Genomic DNA, 20,505 nt, shown 5'->3' with positions numbered 1-20,505 from the left:
GGTGTTGTAGGTGCATTGTCTCTAGCATTACTGATATCATACAGCTTAGCATATAATAAATAGTGGGGTTTAGTTATGTATTGATCAATGCATGTAGCTGCAGCCCCACGGCAAGAGACTCCACTCTGCTGTAGTACCTAACACTATAGGGGTTCAAACCTAGCGCACGGGACCCCCCAAACCACCACAGCCAAGCGACCCCAGGGCATCACAGGGAATGATTATGTGTAGTGAGAAGGATTAAGGAATAGGTGAGAAAAAAAGGTTTTCTGGGGTGAATTAATATAAGTGAAAAAGGTGTGACATGTATAATAAACAAACAGTGAAAGTGACAAATTACATTTCATTTGGTACTTTCACATCTCTAGTTAGAAGCAAAGTGTCTGATTGGCTGGTCGGCTAATGGCTATAACATAACCCAGCTAAGTTTAGACTAGAACACAGTAGACTGGACAAATGCAGTATACTAATGGGAAGCTCACACACGAGAAGGGCAGATCTGGTAATACTGGCTGATAGCTGGTTGAGGGAGGAGGAATGTGAGTGGGAGCACTTTAGTGAGAAAAAATAAAAAATAATTACCTAGTAAGTAGAGATGTGCGGCGGGCACTTTTCGTGTTTTGTGTTTTGGTTCTGGTTCTAATTCCCTGCTCGTGTTTTGGTTTTACCTTGGTTTTGCCAAAACCACCCTTTCGTGTTTTGGTTTTGGATCTGGATGATTTTTGAAAAAAGCCCCATAAAAACGGCTAAAATCACAGAATTTGGGGGTAATTTTGCTCCTACGTTATTATAAACCTCAATAACATTCATTTCCACTCATTTCCAGTCTATTCGGAACACCTCACACTATTGTTCTTAGGCCTAAAAGTTGCACGGAGGTGCCTGTTTGACTAAGCTAAGCGACACAAGTGTGCGGCACAAACACCTGGCCCATCTAGGAGTGGCACTGCAGTTGCAGACAGGATGGCACTTAAAAAAGCTAGGCCCCAAACAGCACATCATGCAAAGGGGTGTAGTAGGGTATGCCGGCGGCCGGGCTCCCGGCGGCCAGCATCCCGCGCTGGAATCCCAACCGCCGGCATACCAACAACTGGGCGAGCGCAAATGAGCCCCTACGTGCACCACGCTATCTATTCTCCCTCCAGGGGGGTCATGGACCCCCAAGAGGGAGAAAAAGTGTCGGGATTCTGGTGCCTGTATACTGTGCGCCGGAATCCTGACAGCCGGCAAACTGAAGACCACCCCATGCAAAGAAGTAAAAGAGGTGCAATGAGGTAGCTGTATTGCTAAGCTTAGTGACACAAGTGTGCGGCACAAACAACATGGAACGTGCTGGAATTTGCTAAGATGTAATACACGCACAGTATTGGTGGCACAGGAGAGTGTAGCCATAAACCAAACACACACACGGCAAAGCCTGTAAAATTAATTTGGATAATAATAACCCTTTTATTTGAAGCTATTATAATAATATGAGCGTACCCCTACACCACATAGGGCAACAAACCCTGTGAAAATTATTTGGATTAAATATTAATAACCCCTTTATTTGCAGTAAATAATATACAGCACAGGACAATACCACTGAATTTATATGGCAGCACCACTGGACTGTAGTTATACGGAATTATATGGATTTATATGGAATTATACGGCAGGATCACTGGATTTATATGGCAGGATCACTGGACTTATACGGCAGGATCACTGGATTTATACGGCAGGTTTACTGGAATTATATGGCAGGATCACTGGATTTATACGGCAGTACCGCTGAACATATACGGCAGTATCTCTTGACACATACGGCAGTATCAATGGACATATACGGCAGTATCACTGGACAAATACGTCAATATCACTAGATTGGATTTATACGCCAGTACCACTGGACTCATACGGCAGGATCACTGGACTTATACGCAGTGACGTGCGGTGAGGTCATAGGCTGGGGAGACACTGATTTTATATATATATATATATATATATATATAAAAAAAGGGGGGGATGGGGGCGCCAGCGACCAATGGTGTCTAATAATTGTCTTTAGATAAAATATGAAGAAATGGCTGGATACGTACAGATAAAGTTATAAAATTCAATTTAATTTATAAAAGAAAGGGGTGGGATAAAGGTTTACAAGCATAGGGTAATATTTAGGAATACATCAAGAAGATTTTTTTTAAAAACGGCGCCCCCATCCCCCCCTTTTTTTATCTTAAATTATAGACAGCTTATCACTGCCTAAACTTTTTGGGGGCTAGCTGACACCTTATACTTATAAAGGAGTGTCTACGGTTGGGTCTATTGTTATAACCCTATATATAATCTACCTACACAAACCTGTGGCGCCGTACTACCACTATTTCATCATATATATATATATATATATATACCAAACTCCAAAAGCCGGCACTAGATGGAAATCAATGCAATAATTTGCCAGGGTGCTCTCATGGGGCCTGCCAACCCCCTACTATACTCTCCAGAAAACAGAGGCACTCCCGGACTTCAAAGTAAATTAAAAATCGTGGTGATTTATTCAACATATCGGGGTACTGCCCCCCGTCATCAGGACACACACAACACACAGTGCAAACCAAACAGTGCTTATATAAGTGACTTACAGAATTCCAAATCACGTTTGCAGCCTCCCATCGTGTGTCCCCGGCATCCGTGCGTCTACTTCCGTTCCCATGAAATGCACTAATTTATTGTTTTTTTACATGCACTTATTGTTTTTATCACTTAACTTGATTGAATTGTGTCTTGTTTAATGTTTGTCTAGAATAGGCTTAAGCTGTATTCTTCAGATTATACTCAGATGCGGTGCTTGTTGCCGCATTGCTATGGCAACCTTATCAGCCCCATTGGTGTGTGCCGGCAGACGTCACTTCCAACGCGACGTCATAGCCGGGACTGGAAGTAGACGTACGGACGCCGGGGACACACGATGGGAGGCTGCAAACGTGATTTGGAGTTCTGTAAGTCACTTATATAAGCACTGTTTGGTTTGCACTGTGTGTTGTGTGTGTCCTGACTCCTGATGACGGGGGGCAGTACCCCGAAACGTTGAATAAATCACCACGATTTTTCATTTACTTTGAAGTCCGGGAGTGCCTCTGTTTTCTGGAGACTATATATATATATATATATATATATATAAAATCAATGCAATACCCAGCCTAGCGCCCACCCCACCCCCTCTCTCACCTGCGTGTCCAGTGCAGGCGCTGCTGCTGGCTGGGAGGGAAGAACGATGTCCTCCTCCGCCACTGCACGCACTCTGGGCTTCCCACCGCTTCACTGCTCCACCGCTGCTGTAGCCGGCCAGCTCCAACACAAATCACCGCTGGGATCCGCCGCCACTTCCGCCCGCCGCATATTAGTGATTGGACAACGGATCCAGCACTGGATCCGCTGTCCAATCACAGCTGCCTCGCTGACATGGGCATGTTGTCCCTGTCAATGAGGCACTTATAGAAGTGCCGCTTAGAGCTTCTTCTTTTTTAATGGGCTTTTACAGCCCAGTGCTTGGCCCCGCCCCCCCATCTGTCCCCGTTCCCATTATCTACAGGAGGCACTGCTATCAGTGCCTCCGAAACTAATTAAATTAGTTAAAATTATTAAAATAAAATAAAGAAGATACGTATGACACAGAATATGTGTCATAAGTATCTTCTTTGTATTATTTTAATAATTAATCACAGGGGATGCACTGCCTCCCCTGAGTGCACGTCCCTGCTTATACGGCAGGATCACTGGATTTATACAGCAGGATCACTGGATTTATACGGCAGGATCACTGGATTTATACGGCAGTACCGCTGGACATATACGGCAGTATCAATGGACATATACGGCAGTATCACTGGACATATACAGCAGTACCACTGGACTGGACTTATACACCAGTACCACTGGAATTATACGGCAGGATCACTGGACTTATACGGCAGGATCACTGGATTTATACGGCAGTACCACTGGACATATACGGCAGTATCACTGGACATATACGGCAGTATTAATGGACATATACGGCAGTATCACTGGACTGGACTTATACACCAGTACCACTGGAATTATACGGCAGGATCACTGGACTTATACGGCAGGATCACTGGATTTATACAGCAGTACCACTGGACATATACGGCAGTATCACTGGACATATACGGCAGTATTAATGGACATATACGGCAGTATCACTGGACTGGACTTATACACCAGTACCACTGGAATTATACGGCAGGATCACTGGACTTACACGGCAGGATCACTGGATTTATACGGCAGGATCACTGGATTTATACGGCAGTACCACTAGACATATACGGCAGTATAAATGGACATATACGGCAGGATCACTGGACATATACGGCAGGATCACTGGACATATACGGCAGTATAAATGGACATATACGGCAGGATCACTGGACATATACGGCAGCACAGGGACATCACCACTGGACTGATGCAGGACAACACAGCACCACTGCAGTGGACTGGACTATTATACAGCTACACTGGACATATGGCAGCAGAGGACACCACCACTGGACTGATGCAGCACAACACACCACCACTGGACTGATGCAGCACAACACAGCACCACTGGACTGATGCAGCACAACACAGCACCACTGGACTGATGCAGCACAACACAGCACCACTGGACTGATGCAGCACAACACAGCACCACTGGACAGCACTGGACATATAGCAGCAGAGGACACAACCACTGTGACTGGACAGATGCAGCACAAGACACGGACACTGAGGACGGAGACACATCCTCTCTTTACACGCTCTTTAAACTCTCCAATGGCGGCTCCTTATATGAAATCCAAACCCCGCGAGAATCCGACAGCGGGATGATGAAGTTTTGCCTCGTTCTGGTTTCCGAGTCAGGCGGGAAAAACCCGAGCCTGACTCGGATCCGGGCTCGTGACGTGAAGTCCGTTAGGGTTCAGTCCTCTGAGAAGCGAACCCGCTCATCTCTACTAGTAAGTAGCACAGCTTTAAAGCAAAATGTATGTAAATAGGAAATAAAATCACATATTTGCCATTAACAAATAGCAAAGGCTTAATTATACCATACTTCCCAACTGTCCCAATTTTGGCGGGACAGTCACGTTTTTCGCGGTCTGTCCCACCCGCGGGTCGCAGTGTCCCGCGGGTGGGGGTGCAGTTGGGAGATCCCCCCTGTCACTCGCTGCTCTGATCAGAGCAGTGGTGAACAGATGCTGTGCGCTTTTCACGGGACAGTCCCGTTTCTGTGGGTCTGTCCTGCTGTCCCACCTGTTGGCTGCAGTGGAGGGAAGGGGGGGGGGCAATTGGGAGACTCCTGTCACTGCTGAGCAATGGAGTATAGACACTGTGTGCATGCCCACAGCGCCTATTCAGTGGAGACTATACAGCGCCTATTCAGTGGAGACTATATAGCGCCTATTCAGTGGAGACTATACAGCGTCTATTCAGTGGAGACTATACAGCGTCTATTCAGTGGAGACTAGACAGCGTCTATTCAGTGGAGACTACACAGCGCCTATTCAGTGGAGACTATACAGCGCCTATTCAGTGGAGACTATACAGCGTCTATTCAGTGGAGACTATACAGCGTCTATTCAGTGGAGACTATACAGCGTCTATTCAGTGGAGACTATATAGCGTCTATTCAGTGGAGACTATACAGCGTCTATTCAGTGGAGACTATACAGCGCCTATTCAGTGGAGACTATACAGCGTCTATTCAGTGGAGACTATACAGCGTCTATTCAGTGGAGACTATACAGCGTCTATTCAGTGGAGATTATACAGCGTCTATTCAGTGGAGACTATACAGCGTCTATTCAGTGGAGACTATACAGCGCCTATTCAGTGGAGACTATACAGCGTCTATTCAGTGGAGACTATACAGCGCCTATTCAGTGGAGACTATACAGCGTCTATTCAGTGGAGACTATACAGCGTCTATTCAGTGGAGACTATACAGCGTCTATTCAGTGGAGACTATACAGCGCCTATTCAGTGGAGACTATACAGCGCCTATTCAGTGGAGACTATACAGCGTCTATTCAGTGGAGACTATACAGCGTCTATTCAGTGGAGACTATACAGCGCCTATTCAGTGGAGACTATACAGCGTCTATTCAGTGGAGACTATACAGCGTCTATTCAGTGGAGACTATACAGCGTCTATTCAGTGGAGACTATACAGCGCCTATTCAGTGGAGACTATACAGCGCCTATTCAGTGGAGACTATACAGTGTCTATTCAGTGGAGACTATACAGTGTCTATTCAGTGGAGACTATACAGCGTCTATTCAGTGGAGACTATACAGCGTCTATTCAGTGGAGACTATACAGCGCCTATTCAGTGGAGACTATACAGCGCCTATTCAGTGGAGACTATACAGCGTCTATTCAGTGGAGACTATACAGCGTCTATTCAGTGGAGACAATACAGCGCCTATTCAGTGGAGACTATACAGCGTCTATTCAGTGGAGACTATACAGCGTCTATTCAGTGGAGACTATACAGCGTCTATTGTCTATTCAGTGGAGACTACACAGCGCCTATTCAGCGGAGACTATACAGCGTCTATTCAGTGGAGACTATACAGCGTCTATTCAGTGGAGACTATACAGCGTCTATTCAGTGGAGACTATACAGCGTCTATTCAGTGGAGACTATACAGCGTCTATTCAGTGGAGACTATACAGCGTCTATTCAGTGGAGACTATACAGCGTCTATTCAGTGGAGACTATACAGCGTCTATTCAGTGGAGACTATACAGCGCCTATTCAGTGGAGACTATACAGCGCCTATTCAGTGGAGACTATACAGCGTCTATTCAGTGGAGACTATACAGCGTCTATTCAGTGGAGACTATACAGCGCCTATTCAGTGGAGACTATACAGCGCCTATTCAGTGGAGACTATACAGCGTCTATTCAGTGGAGACTATACAGCATCTATTCAGTGGAGACTATACAGCGTCTATTCAGTGGAGACTATACAGCGTCTATTCAGTGGAGACTATACAGCGTCTATTCAGTGGAGACTATACAGCGCCTATTCAGTGGAGACTATACAGCGTCTATTCAGTGGAGACTATACAGCGTCTATTCAGTGGAGACTATACAGCGTCTATTCAGTGGAGATTATACAGCGTCTATTCAGTGGAGACTATACAGCGTCTATTCAGTGGAGACTATACAGCGCCTATTCAGTGGATACTATACAGCGCCTATTCAGTGGAGACTATACAGCGCCTATTCAGTGGAGACTATACAGCGCCTATTCAGTGGAGACTATACAGCGTCTATTCAGTGGAGACTATACAGCGCCTATTCAGTGGAGACTATACAGCGCCTATTCAGTGGAGACTACACAGCGTCTATTCAGTGGAGACTACACAGCGCCTATTCAGTGGAGACTATACAGCGTCTATTCAGTGGAGACTATACAGCGCCTATTCAGTGGAGACTATAGAGCGCCTATTCAGTGGAGACTATACAGCGCCTATTCAGTGGAGACTATACAGCGCCTATTCAGTGGAGACTATACAGCGCCTATTCAGTGGAGACTATACAGCGCCTATTCAGTGGAGACTATACAGCGTCTATTCAGTGGAGACTATACAGCGCCTATTCAGTGGAGACTATACAGCGTCTATTCAGTGGAGACTATACAGCGCCTATTCAGTGGAGACTATTCAGTGGAGACTATACAGCGCCTATTCAGTGGAGACTATACAGCGCCTATTCATTGGAGACTATACAGCGCCTATTCAGTGGAGACTATACAGCGTCTATTCAGTGGAGACTATACAGCGTCTATTCAGTGGAGACTGTACAGCGTCTATTCAGTGGAGACTATACAGCGCCTATTCAGTGGAGACTACACAGCGCCTATTCAGTGGAGACTACACAGTGCCTATTCAGTGGAGACTATACAGCGCCTATTCAGTGGAGACTATACAGCGTCTTTTCAGTGGAGACTATACAGCGTCTATTCAGTGGAGACTATACAGCGTCTATTCAGTGGAGACTATACAGCGCCTATTCAGTGGAGACTACACAGCGTCTATTCAGTGGAGACTACACAGCGCCTATTCAGTGGAGACTATACAGCGCCTATTCAGTGGAGACTATACAGCGCCTATTCAGTGGAGACTATACAGCGTCTATTCAGTGGAGACTATACAGCGTCTATTCAGTGGAGACTATACAGCGTCTATTCAGTGGAGACTATACAGCGTCTATTCAGTGGAGACTATACAGCGCCTATTCAGTGGAGACTATACAGCGCCTATTCAGTGGAGACTATACAGCGTCTATTCAGTGGAGACTATACAGCGTCTATTCAGTGGAGACTATACAGCGTCTATTCAGTGGAGACTATACAGCGCCTATTCAGTGGAGACTACACAGCGTCTATTCAGTGGAGACTATACAGCGTCTATTCAGTGGAGACTATACAGCGTCTATTCAGTGGAGACTATACAGCGTCTATTCAGTGGAGACTATACAGCGTCTATTCAGTGGAGACTACACAGCGTCTATTCAGTGGAGACTATACAGCGTCTATTCAGTGGAGACAGGGGCATGCTAGCAGCTCACTGAGCGCTGTCCATGCCCCCATAATGACAAAAACAGCGGGACAGACCCACAGAAACGGGACTGTCCCATGAAAATCGGGACTAATATATGTGTGATGCCTCTTTCAGACCAATACCACGGGTCGCAGCCGGGAGCCTGACATGGGTGTTACCCAGCTGTGGCCCGCGTCAGTCCCCTCTCTCACCGAATTTACCAACCCGGCATATTGCCGGGTTGGTGATGTCGCCGATCTCCAAGCGGCGCCCGCACAGTCACTGTAAACGGGAAGCCGGGTCGCATCGCCTCGGCAACCATTTACACAGCACAGTTTGCTGGGTTGAACCTGTGTTCAACCCTGCAAACTACCCGAGTTGGAATACTGGGTCACTCAACTCGGATTATTCCAACTCTGCCCTTTTACACCAGCCAGCAACACGGGTTATGCACGTTCATGTTATATGCTGACGGTGTAACAGGGGTATAAGTGTCACCTTTAAAAACATTTCAAATTCCAGTGCAGACCCAGGTTCAGTGTGAACGCACCCGACCTGGGAATTTTCCAGGTTTTTGATGAAGTGTGAATGGGGGACTCAGACTGAGACATGGGAAATTCCGGGGTTGATAAACCTGGTTGTACCCATGTATTTCCCGGGTCTTGTGTTTGAAAGGTGTATTGGTATCGCAGGCGTGTAGCATACCTCCCAACATTTAAAAATCAGTGCTCGGGACAAATGCACAGCAAAGTCGCTCCCACAAAAGGGGTGTGGCCTATTTGAAAGAGGGCTAGGCTTTGTGGGAGTGCTGCGATCGTGAGTCACGCCCCCTGTTTTCCTCACTGAGGGGGCATGCCCAGTGCTCTGTGGCAAAGCCACACGCCAAAAAGGGGTCTGGCCTATTTGAAAAGGGGCATGGCTTTGTGGGAGTGCCGTGATCGTGAGTCATGCCCCCCGTTTTTGTCACTAAGGGGGCATGCCCAGTGCTCTGTGAGCATGTAGTGAGTGACAGGAGCCTCCCAAATGCCCCCACCGCGGGACACTGTGGCCCGCGGGTGGGACATCGGGACAGTCCCAAAAAACGGGACTGTCCCACGAAAAGCGGGACAGTTGGGAGGTATGGTATAGTGATTAGGGTATTACAAGCATCTGGTGGTTAATAGTACGTCTATCCAACTGACTTTCACCACTTGCAAAGTCATATGATTTGGAGCACCTTAAATAGCAGATTAAGCACCCACAATACCCCATCTTATACCCTTTTCAGATAGAAACATCTGAAATTCCCGGCTTTTGGGTCATTTTGGACATTACGGCATGCAGAGTCCCCCCTTTACACATTACGGCAGGCAGAGCTCCCTTTTACACATTACAGCAGGTAGAGTCCCCCTTTTTACACATTACGGCAGCTGAGTCCCCCTTTTTACACATTACGGCAACAGAGTCTCCTTTTTATACAATACATCAGCAGAGTCCCCCTTTTTACACATTAGGCAGGTAGAGCCCCTTTTTTACACATAATGGCAGGTAGAGTCCCCCTTTTACACATTACGGCAGGCAGAGCTCTCTTTTACACATTACAGCAGGTAGAGTCCCCCTTTTAACACATTACGGCAGCAGAGTCCCCCTTTTTACACATTACATCAGCAGAGTCCCCTTTTTACACATTATGTCAGTAGAGTCCCCCTTTTTACACATTAGGCAGGTAAAGCCCCCTTTTTACACATTACGGCAGTAGAGTCCCCCTTTTTACACATTATGGCAGCAGAGTCCTCCAGTCGAATTTGCAGGCGTTTACGCCCATTTTTGTGTCCTTTTTCACCGATGCCGATTCAACAACAAAAAAAAGTGAAAAGGCATGGGCGAAAAGGGATTCAAAAACGGGCATAAACGCAAAATACCCAACTTTGAATTAGTGCAGTTCTTTTGGCTAGCCGAAAAAACGGCACTTAATTAAATACCTCCCATAGTTGATGACACCGCGTACCTGTTGCGAATACAGCCCCTCCTTTTTTCTTTTTTCTTTTTTGCACAATGCTTTTTCCTTTTGCAAACTGAAGTCTGTAGCCTCTTTGCTCTAGCATACTTATGGCTATAAGGTTTGTCTATATGTCTGGTACATATAACACATCTTGGAGTTCTGTGACTTTGGTTTTAGTCCATATTTTCAAGGAGGTAGTGAATGTCCCAAATTTTGTACTTAATTTCCTATTCCTTTGATTGTTATAGAAAGTGTTAATGATAGTGAGCCACTTCTTATTACAACTGAAATGTCTTGTGGCAACTGAGTCAATATACCAACAATCTTTTCTATGACCGAGACACTCAAAGCTGATAAATATTTGCAACTCCCCTTATTGCTTTGTGTAGCTTTTACAGTTTTTAGTTTACATCCAGACACTTTGTGTCCTATCTTATGACATACAAAACACTTGTACTTGAATTTTCTGGGCTTTTTACTTTTATTATGTAAGGCAGTATTCAGAGCATTTAACTAAACTGGCACACATTCTTGGAATTGTAACATTTGTCCTGACAATTTCTGTAGATAGCTTTGCTGCTTCTAACACTACTATCAGGAAATCAAATTCTGGCATTAAGTTCTGTAGCATTGTCATAGAAATTTCTTCATCATCAACTTGGACTCCTACATACGTTAATTGCTGGGATGTGGATATGATTTTGTCAATGTAGTCACACATACTTGTGCATCACTTCAACTTGGTATTATACAATATACGCCTCAGAGTAATTCTTCTCATTGGACCCTTGTCCTCATTTCTGCTTGCAGGGCTGCCCACATGTCTTTAGGTTGCATTTTCCCAAGTATGATAGAATAATATATTGTTTCCATGGCTGTCTCTATCGTCTGGATTTAGACTGCCACCTTGATCAACTATAACTTTCCACAACCTCTCACGCAATTTCCATGTGATGTAATTCTCGTAACCTTTCAGCATCATCAATGCAGCTCATGCGTACATGCTGTGCAGTGAAGACATTTCTGATTATCTTCTCTGGTTATAGTTAATGATTGTGCTGACACTTGCTTCTGGCACTTAATATTACAGCGTTTAGGTGAGTGGCATTTGTGCGCCTTGGCTCATAACCTGTTGATAATATATGTGCACTATTGGTGGTGGAATGCAGGTTATAATAGCAACACAAGTGGAGACCAAATGCATAAACCGCTGAACTACTTAACCAGGTGTTTGATTTATTTAGAGTGTAGCAAAAGTAGTTTGCACAGGTGTACTCACTGTTATACATTTAAGAATTCTAGAATGGTCGAAGCTTGCGCAGAGCATAGAGATAAAGTACCAACCAATCAGCTCCTGTCACTCTTCAAACACAGCCTATAACATGGCAGTTAGAAGTAGAGATGTGCACTGACCCCGTGTTTTAGTTTTGGCTCTGTATTAGCTACATGTTTTGGTTTTGCCAAAACTGCCTTCACGTGTTTTCTTTTTTTTTGTTTGTTTTGGATCTGTATTTTTTTTTTATTGAAAAAAGCAGCTAAAATCACATATTTTGGGGGGTCTTCTTTATTCCTACAGTATTATTAACCTCAATAACATTAATTTCCAGTCATTTCCAATCAATTTTGACCACCTCACAGCTCACAATATTGTTCACCAACATAGGTCAAAGGCTGGCTAGACTATTGCTGGTTTCACATCGCAAAACCTGCTTTTGAAACGGTTCTTTAAACAGTTCTTAAAACGGGTCTGAGCAGTTAAACCCCCTTCACATCGCATGTTGTAACCAGTATATTACCATTTCATTACCGTTTTTCTACCTTTCACACTGAACCCGTTTCACCCATAGAAAACAATGGTTGTCATTATAAATGGACTTTTCTGGCCCACACATTATTAATAATTATTAATTAATTAATTAATTAATTATTAATAATTTGGATAGTCGTACAATGGAACCCAGCAGCTTGAAGCATTTTAACCATGTTTTTATATATGAGTGCATCCTTCACTGTCCCAGTTATTTGTCTGCAGATTTCCTCATCCCCTCTGATTCTTAGCAGCTCCCTCACCTCTTCATCACTCCAAGTTGCCATTGTATAATATATTTGCAGTAAGAAAACGCTTCTAAACCCACTCTGTCATGTGTTTTTCCTCCAGCTTCCTGCTTCTGCCTGGTGACATCACACATGGAGACAGCCTATCACCTTCTGTGGCTTGGAAATACCGTTTCTGAGCCTTTCACACTGCACAGTGAAACGGTTCTGAACTGGGTAGGACCCTGCTTTTTAACCGTTTCAAAATACCAGTATTTTGAAAACGGTAAATTCAAGGTGGCCCTTTCACACCGCAGCTAGAACCGTTTAGGAAGGCTGAAAAATCGGCAATTTACCGGGTTATAGCTGCGGTGTGAAAAGGGTATAAGCAACAGAGCAGCGGCACAAACACACGGCAGTTATTTCTGTTTAAAAATATTTTGCAAATTAATTATGTATACTGCAAATTAATATGTATGGAGAGAGAATTGACAGCATTGGAAAGGAATGAGTTAAACATCTTGTGAGGGGTGGACCTAGCTGGAAGGAAAGTACAGCCCTTGGAAAAATGGGAGGGTTAGTATATATAGGGAAGGATAGGCCATTTTGTTTCTCTCTGTTGGTGAAATTGCCTTCCCGCCCTCCCTCCCTGTTTGGTAGAGGTTTTGGCATGGAGTGCATTGGCTTTGATTTGTTGGCTGGTTTTATCGTTGGCTATTTATTGGCGGAAATGAACGGCAGTTTGTAGTTGTATGGTAAGCTGTAGTGATTTACAGTTTGATTTGGTTTAGGTGCACTCACCTCCATCGACTTATTTGCCGCTCGACCCCCCGACCGGGAGGCAGCGGAATGGGGCACCCCTCCGGGTGGGAAGTCATTGTGGGGGTGGAGCTAGCACCTATTACCGTTTTTGATAGTTTGTAGTTAAATTAAGATAGTTTTGATTTTAGCAGTCTTTTAAGGTTAGCGTCAGTTTAATAGAGCCGTTCTTTTTTCTGCCACCATATGCCGGCTGATTCGGCATCTTAACCAAAGCTTTTCATTACAGGTGTGCTATGGTTAGGGTCAAATAAATAGCTAGCAATTTTCTGCCAAATTCAAGTCTCCGTGTCTTTATTTATGGGTATAAGAGGTAACGAATGCTTACTTAGAACGAAGGGGTCCACCAAATGTCACTAGGATGTTTATAGCAATAACCAATCAAACCAACTTGCAAGTACTTTCAATAGAAAACGATCCAAAACAGACATTTGCTAAGAATCGTGTGTGGAATATCATTGCTCTAAAGTAGTAGTAGTTAACAAACGGCAAAGAAAACAAATCCCTAAACCATGTGTAAAATAGCAACATTGGATGTGAATGCCCCTACACATGTGCACATGCCCCCAGCACATACTTACTTACAGTGCCCAGTCTGTATCTCCCTTCTGGGGGCCTTGGGCCACTAATGACTGGCACTCTGCGCCTACATAAAGCCCCGATCAATCAGCCTTTTTATTGAGCAGCTCTCCCAAAATTTCCTCAACCATAAAAGCAGCGTTCAGTACATGGATGATACAGTGCAGGTTACAGATTGGGTTGGATATAGTGTGTGTCGGATACGGTCAGGTTACAGTGTGGGCTGGCTACACCAATAGTGCACTTACTGTCAGAGCAGGGGGCCCCCGGATGGTAAATGGTGGTGTCTATGAGGATGATGATGGTGCAACCACTAATAGGATTACCTGAGCCAGGGCAGTCAGACTTAATCCCCTGCTGTCAGAGCCGGCCTTAGGCATAGGCAAACTAGGCAAATGCCTAGGGCATTTGGTATGCTTAGGGGCACCAGCAGCTTCTGTTGATTAAAATGATATGCAGCATGCCTATATTCTGTGTGTGACTGCGGCTGTATCTGCATCTGAAATGCTACGTTGCAGTGTATTCCTGGAAATCACTGTAATGTAGCATTTTGTATGCAGATACAGCCGCAGTCGCACACAGAATATAGGCATGCTGCATATCATTTTAATCAGCAGAAGCTGCTTGTGCATCCTAGCCACATATAAATGCAAATAATGTGATGCATTTTCATAAACAAAAAGGCAGCTGACGTTAGCAGAGCTGCCAGCTGACTCATGCCAGGCATCTCCTGCAGAACTAGCGGCGGTGCTAGGGGGCACCAGCCAAAATCTTGCCTAGGGCATCATATTGGTTAGGGTCGGCTCTGCCTGCTGTAATGACTTAATCCCCTGCTGTATTGTTCTCTCTGTATTGTATTGCAGCTGAGAACAATAGATGAAAGGCTTATGTTAATAAACCTCGGTGCACCTAGGCACAGCATAGAAGCCTAGATAAGTGTGGCTCCATCTATATATCTTTCTCTCTCTAAGCTTTTGATAAATCTTCACCATTGTCGCTACTGTCTATCTCCAATGAGACTTGGTCATACTGTCAGAAAGTCCCGGAAACGATTCTCAGACTAGTTAATCAAATCTGTAGGCTGTTTGACTTGTTTTGGATGCATTCAACATCAAAGAATGCTCAACGTATGTGTAAGGTGATCCCCATACATCTAGCACATGACATACCGTTGACATTTCAAATTCAGTTAAGACAATTTCAGTCAAACTACAAATCAGTCCAAACGAGACTAAACTAACAAGTGTCCTGAGGCGAGTTCCAGTCCCACAAACTGGTTCCCTTATATGGAATGTGCTTGAGCAGCTAGCGCGTTTCTCCGAGTAGTTCAGATCATTGTTTGCTATGAACACTTGTACGGTACATCTAAAGCGGTAGATAAAAATGAAATGGCAATTAGATTGAAACTCACAGGCGTGTGTGTGCGAGTTTGCCACAAAACAGAAAATGTGCACCAAAATTTCTAATTTTATTTTTGGTTATTCAGAGAGTGCAGTGGGCGGGTACAAACAAAGTGACCTGCTGGAGAATCTGAACTATGCCCCCTGAGAAGTTACAGTGCTGGGCTGTTCACTGACTTTGGGGAATCCGCTGGTGTGTACTATTACTCTGCCATACCATTTCCAACCATACATACATATTCCAACAAGATATACAGTATAAAGTGACGGGCCGTGTTACTATATAGGCATGTCTCCGGGGTGTATATACATGAATAACAGTAGTCTTTCTTTCAGAATTCAGGAGCTGCCTCTTCTTTACTGTGCACAAAGGAATCGCGCAAGAGCACTAAGAAAGCTACTGTCATGTAAGACAACTGACCCGCTGCAGAGAGGTAAGAAACTGGAAATGTATTGCTGGGGGACAGAGAGGTCAGAGGTTACACAAACCTGAAGATACCTCTTAGGGTAGATGTGTCAGACAGGGCCTTCTTACCAGCAGTGCGGGTCGTTCAGGGAGGGGGGGTGCTCTCCGGCTCTACTTGTTGCCCTGGAAAATGTGTGGTGTAGGGTATGTGCCAATAGGCTGAGAGGGGCCACTCGCTTCCCCTGAGAGACCGCTCCTGGCCGGGGAGCCGCCGCGAGAGAGGAGGCTGGATGTGCTACACAGCAGGATTACATGGGCAGGAGAGCATGGAGTGCGCAGTGCGCTGTGCCCGCTGCGTGTGAGTGCCTCTCCCCCCCGGCTCTGTCTGCTGCGCCTTATCAGATTGATTGCCTCCAATTTCTCTGCCTGACTCTCTGAATTCCTTTGCAGATTATTGCTGCCGCCTGCGCCAGGCTGTGTGGATGAGTAGGACGCTCAGATGCTGGGGAGGGGTGCCCTCAGAGCTGGGGGGTGCTATCTGCAATGAGCCCTTGGAATCCTGGGGTCCTTGGGCAACTGCCCAGTTAGCCTGTAGGTAGAGGCGACCCTGGTATTAAACCTTGCAGAGACAAAGTGGAGAAGGGCATACAATCACCATGCTACAGCATTGTGTTGTATATACATTTTCTACTTCTTCTTCTTATTCTTCTTCATTTTCTTTTCTTTTTCTTTTTAATATCTATGTTGGCATGAGAAAATAACATTTTTATTTGCCCACAAATGTCAAAATGTACTGTTTAATTTTCAGAGTATAAGGGGCAGGAGGAATTGGAGTTTGGATGTATGGAGAGGTACTGTACAGACTGGCCTTTGTATGTGAGGACGAGGAGTTGGATATGGATTCTCTGGGGGATAAGGAGCCAGTGTAGTGACTGGCAACAATGGGAGACAAAAGCAGAGTGGCAAGAGAGAAAATTCAAGTCTAGCAACATCACTGAAGATGGATTTGAAGAGGGGAGAGGCAAAGTGAGAGGGAGGCGAGATAGGACGGGGTTGCAGTAATCAATGTGAAATAGTGAATTGCAGGTTTACGAATCAATTCACCATCGACCAAACACGGTTGGTTTTTTTACATACACCTCATAGAGGTGGTCATTCCGAGTTGATCGCTAGCTGCATTAGTTCGCTGTGCAGCGATGAGGCAAAAAAATGGCACTTCTGCGCATGCGTATGCAGCGCAATGCGCACACGCGATGTACTATTACAACGAATTATGTAGTTTCACACATGTTCTACCGATCCTTTTCAGTCGCACTGCTGACCGCAGAGTGATTGACATGAAGTGGGCGTTTCTGGGTGTCAACTGACCGTTTTCAGGGAGTGTTCGAAAAAACGCAGGCGTGCCAGGGAAAATGCAGGCGTGGCTGGGCAAACGCAGGGCGTGCTTGTGACGTCAAAACAGGAACTGAACAGTCTGAAGTTATCGCAAGCGCTGAGTAGGTATTGAGCTACTCTAAAACTGCACAAAAAAACTTTGCCGCCGCTCTGCGATCCTTTCGTTCGCACTTCTGCTAAGCTAACATACACTCGCAGTGGGAGGCGGCATAGCGTTTGCACGGCTGCTAAGAATGGCTAGCGAGCGAACAACACGGAATGACCACCAGAATACGGGAATTTATCATGAATTCGTATTTTCAATTACTACCGACATTAAACAAACACTGCCACAAAAGGATAGAATTCATACAGAAATAGAGCTTTCAAATAGACCTGCATTTGGCTGCTGTGTTTGGAGAATCATGCACGGATCAGTGAGATCCGTGCATGCTTCACTGTGTAAAGTGTCTCAAATAGTTAAAAATCTGAAAATAAATTGCTTGGGGTCACCCCTCCTAAGCATAACCTTTGAGCCGCTCCTGATTCTTAAATTAGCGGGGGGAAATTAAGTAGGGACCAGATTTTTTTAACATCTTCTAAAGGAGGTCAAAGGGTAGTAAGCAGGTGTAAAAGGCATCTCATATCTAAACAGTATTTCACAATCTTGAAGAAAACATGACCTCTAACTATGAATGGAAAGGTTACTGGTGAAAAAAGTTACATTTCCAACATGCCATACACCATAAAAGGGCTACTGCGAAAGCCAGGACCAAACACAGTCGGGTATCGTCTGTAACCTCACATGCACCACCTTCTTGAGTCTAGGGGTCATTCGATTGCCGGTGGGAAATGAAACCCCCCCCCCCCCACAGTGTGCATGGAGGGTGGGGGGAGGAATTGGTTTCCCGCAACTGCTGGGTTTTGCTATTCAATTGCAGAACAAAAAATTAGATGCGTGATTTCTATAGAAATCACTATCTTTTTTCTCACACCACCAGATCAAATCTGACACTGTAATCCTAGAGAAGCAAACCTCCACCATTTTTGAACCCTCTGCCAATGCAAGGATGAGTAGTAGTAAAAGTAAGGATGGTGATGGTTTAGACACATAAATTGAGTATGCCACTGTGGAAGTGCAACATGATGAGGGGGATAATTATGTATCTGATGCTAATGAGGATGTTGATGATGAATTTGTTTGACATGAATAAGTTGATAAAATTCAGGGGGGTGATGTTCTTGTCAGTGATAAGAAGTGCATTGTCATGCCTGGACATAAGACCAAAATAACCACCTCTTACATTTGGAATCTTTTTTTTACCCAAATTCAGATAACATTTTTCAAGGTATCTGTTCGCTTTGTAGAAAAACAGTAAGTAGAGGTAGGGACGTTCACTATCTAGGCACCTCTTCCCTGTTATGTCATTTGCAGCAAGTTCAATAAAATTATTTATCAAAATCTGGAAAATTATATATAACAACAAGCAATCCAGCATCAGCTACCAGCAGCATGGGTGAATACCAGCAGATGCATTTCACCATCAATACCTTCATCATCAACTTCCTCATAAATGATTGAAGGTAGTCCTCCATCTAATTAGCAACGGTATACTAACTCACCACCAGAATCCTTGTGTGCTAGGCCTGCTGCTGCTGCTGGGGGTGACGCTACTTGACAGAAGAAGAACAAGAAGAAAATTAGTACTAGTTTCACAACAATTGAATGTAAAACAATCACTTGCAAGAGCAACCAACTATGACAGTGGCCAATCTGTAGCACAGTGGGTCACCAAAGCCATGACAGCTACTGTTTGTTCGCATTAGATCTCTGTCCAATATCCACCATCAATACATTTGGTTTTCGACATGTAGTTGAGGTCATGTGTCCCCGTCACAAAATTCCATTATGATTTTACAAAATGCCATTGTACCCACTTCCCAATTGCCTACAGATACTGATCAAACTAAAGATTACATGACTGTGACAGCTCACTGGGTGGGTGTATTACCTTCAGCAGCAGCGGCAGCAGTATCTAACACACAACGCCAACTTATTCACAAGCAGGCTACTCTCTGTATCAAACTGTTGGAAAAACTGATGGATGTGATATCAAAATGGCTTACCCACTAAGACTTTCCTCAGGATTTGTTATTTCTGATAATGCAAGTAACATTGTACTAGCATTATGAATTGGTCAATTTCAAGTTTTACACACAAAATTCAGGAGCTTAAAAAAATTACTTGTGCATTCAGTAGATGTTTGCTGTGGCCCATTGAGTTTCTGAGCGCTTTCGGCATTCAGCAACCACATGTAGAAAATTGCAGCAGCTGCAAGAAATGATCCACTTGCCATGTCAACATGGAATTCCACCCTCTTTATGCTTCAGCAACTGGAGGAATTGCAATAAGCCATCTAAGAGTTCATATCAGAGTATGAGATAGGGAAAATGTTACCTTAGACCAGCACAGTAGATAGCGAATACTCCTGTTTTTAAAGTATGCAAGCTACCGAAACCATTTGAAATGGCAACACTGTTCAGACACTGCCAGCCTGAATCAGGTCATACAGTACACTTAATTAAACTACTGGATAAGCAGCTAGAGAAACTGAAGGAGATGAAACAAAGCAATTCTGCTAAGTATATCGAACTTGTAGATTTGGACTTGAACTTGTAGATCAATTACTATTTTGAATCACCAGGACCATAAGGTTTTCAGCACCTTGCAATTTGATCAGTGCATTTTGGCAACCATGCTTGTTCTTAGGCTTAAGTCCTATGTAAAGTCTTTCTTTCCAACTGACACAAATCTTAAGAGATGCATAGAGCTCCTGCTTAAGTTCTCCTGTAAATGCTGCTGCCAGACCCATTGTTGATGAGGATGTGCACCAGAATGATCATTATCACATTTGGTCAGGCTTAAAAGAATTCCCCACACAGTGGTGGATTCAGGGGGAACATTGGACCATGCCCCCACCCCTCTCCCTATCATTTTTTTAATGGAGAGCAGCAGTAATTGAGCTCTGGCACCTCTCTTCAGCTTTTTGTGAGCTCTGTCTGGCAAGCAGTTTGCAGACTGACCCTAAATCCTAGCGTGACTCCTGAGACCACCCAGACTGAGAGGATGCAGAGATGGGAGCCAACAGCCGCCAACCTGCATGGTAACCAGGGTTGGCACCACTTTAGATAGCTGCCTAAGGGCGCAGGCACCTGGAGGGCATGGCTGAGCCTTTCAGTAAAACAAAATAAATTATACCAGTGGTGGCAGCCACTATCGCCACTGAATCCCTCCACACCGATCTGC

General features: G+C 44.7%; 1 protein-coding gene across 1 annotated transcript in view; it reads left to right on the top strand.

The window, feature by feature from the left end:
- Positions 1-20,505, top strand: part of LOC135058256 (transient receptor potential cation channel subfamily V member 5-like) — a 197,631-nt gene that overhangs the window by 35,861 nt on the left and 141,265 nt on the right. The window contains exon 3 of the mRNA XM_063963788.1: positions 15,755-15,852. Coding sequence (XP_063819858.1) covers positions 15,755-15,852 — 98 coding nt within the window. The remainder of the gene's footprint in view (positions 1-15,754; positions 15,853-20,505) is intronic.

Source organism: Pseudophryne corroboree, chromosome 3 (genome assembly GCF_028390025.1).
Source record: "Pseudophryne corroboree isolate aPseCor3 chromosome 3, aPseCor3.hap2, whole genome shotgun sequence".
Taxonomy (NCBI): Eukaryota; Metazoa; Chordata; class Amphibia; order Anura; family Myobatrachidae; genus Pseudophryne; species Pseudophryne corroboree.
Note: the sequence above shows the minus strand (reverse complement) of the source record. Positions and strands in the feature narration are given on the sequence as shown.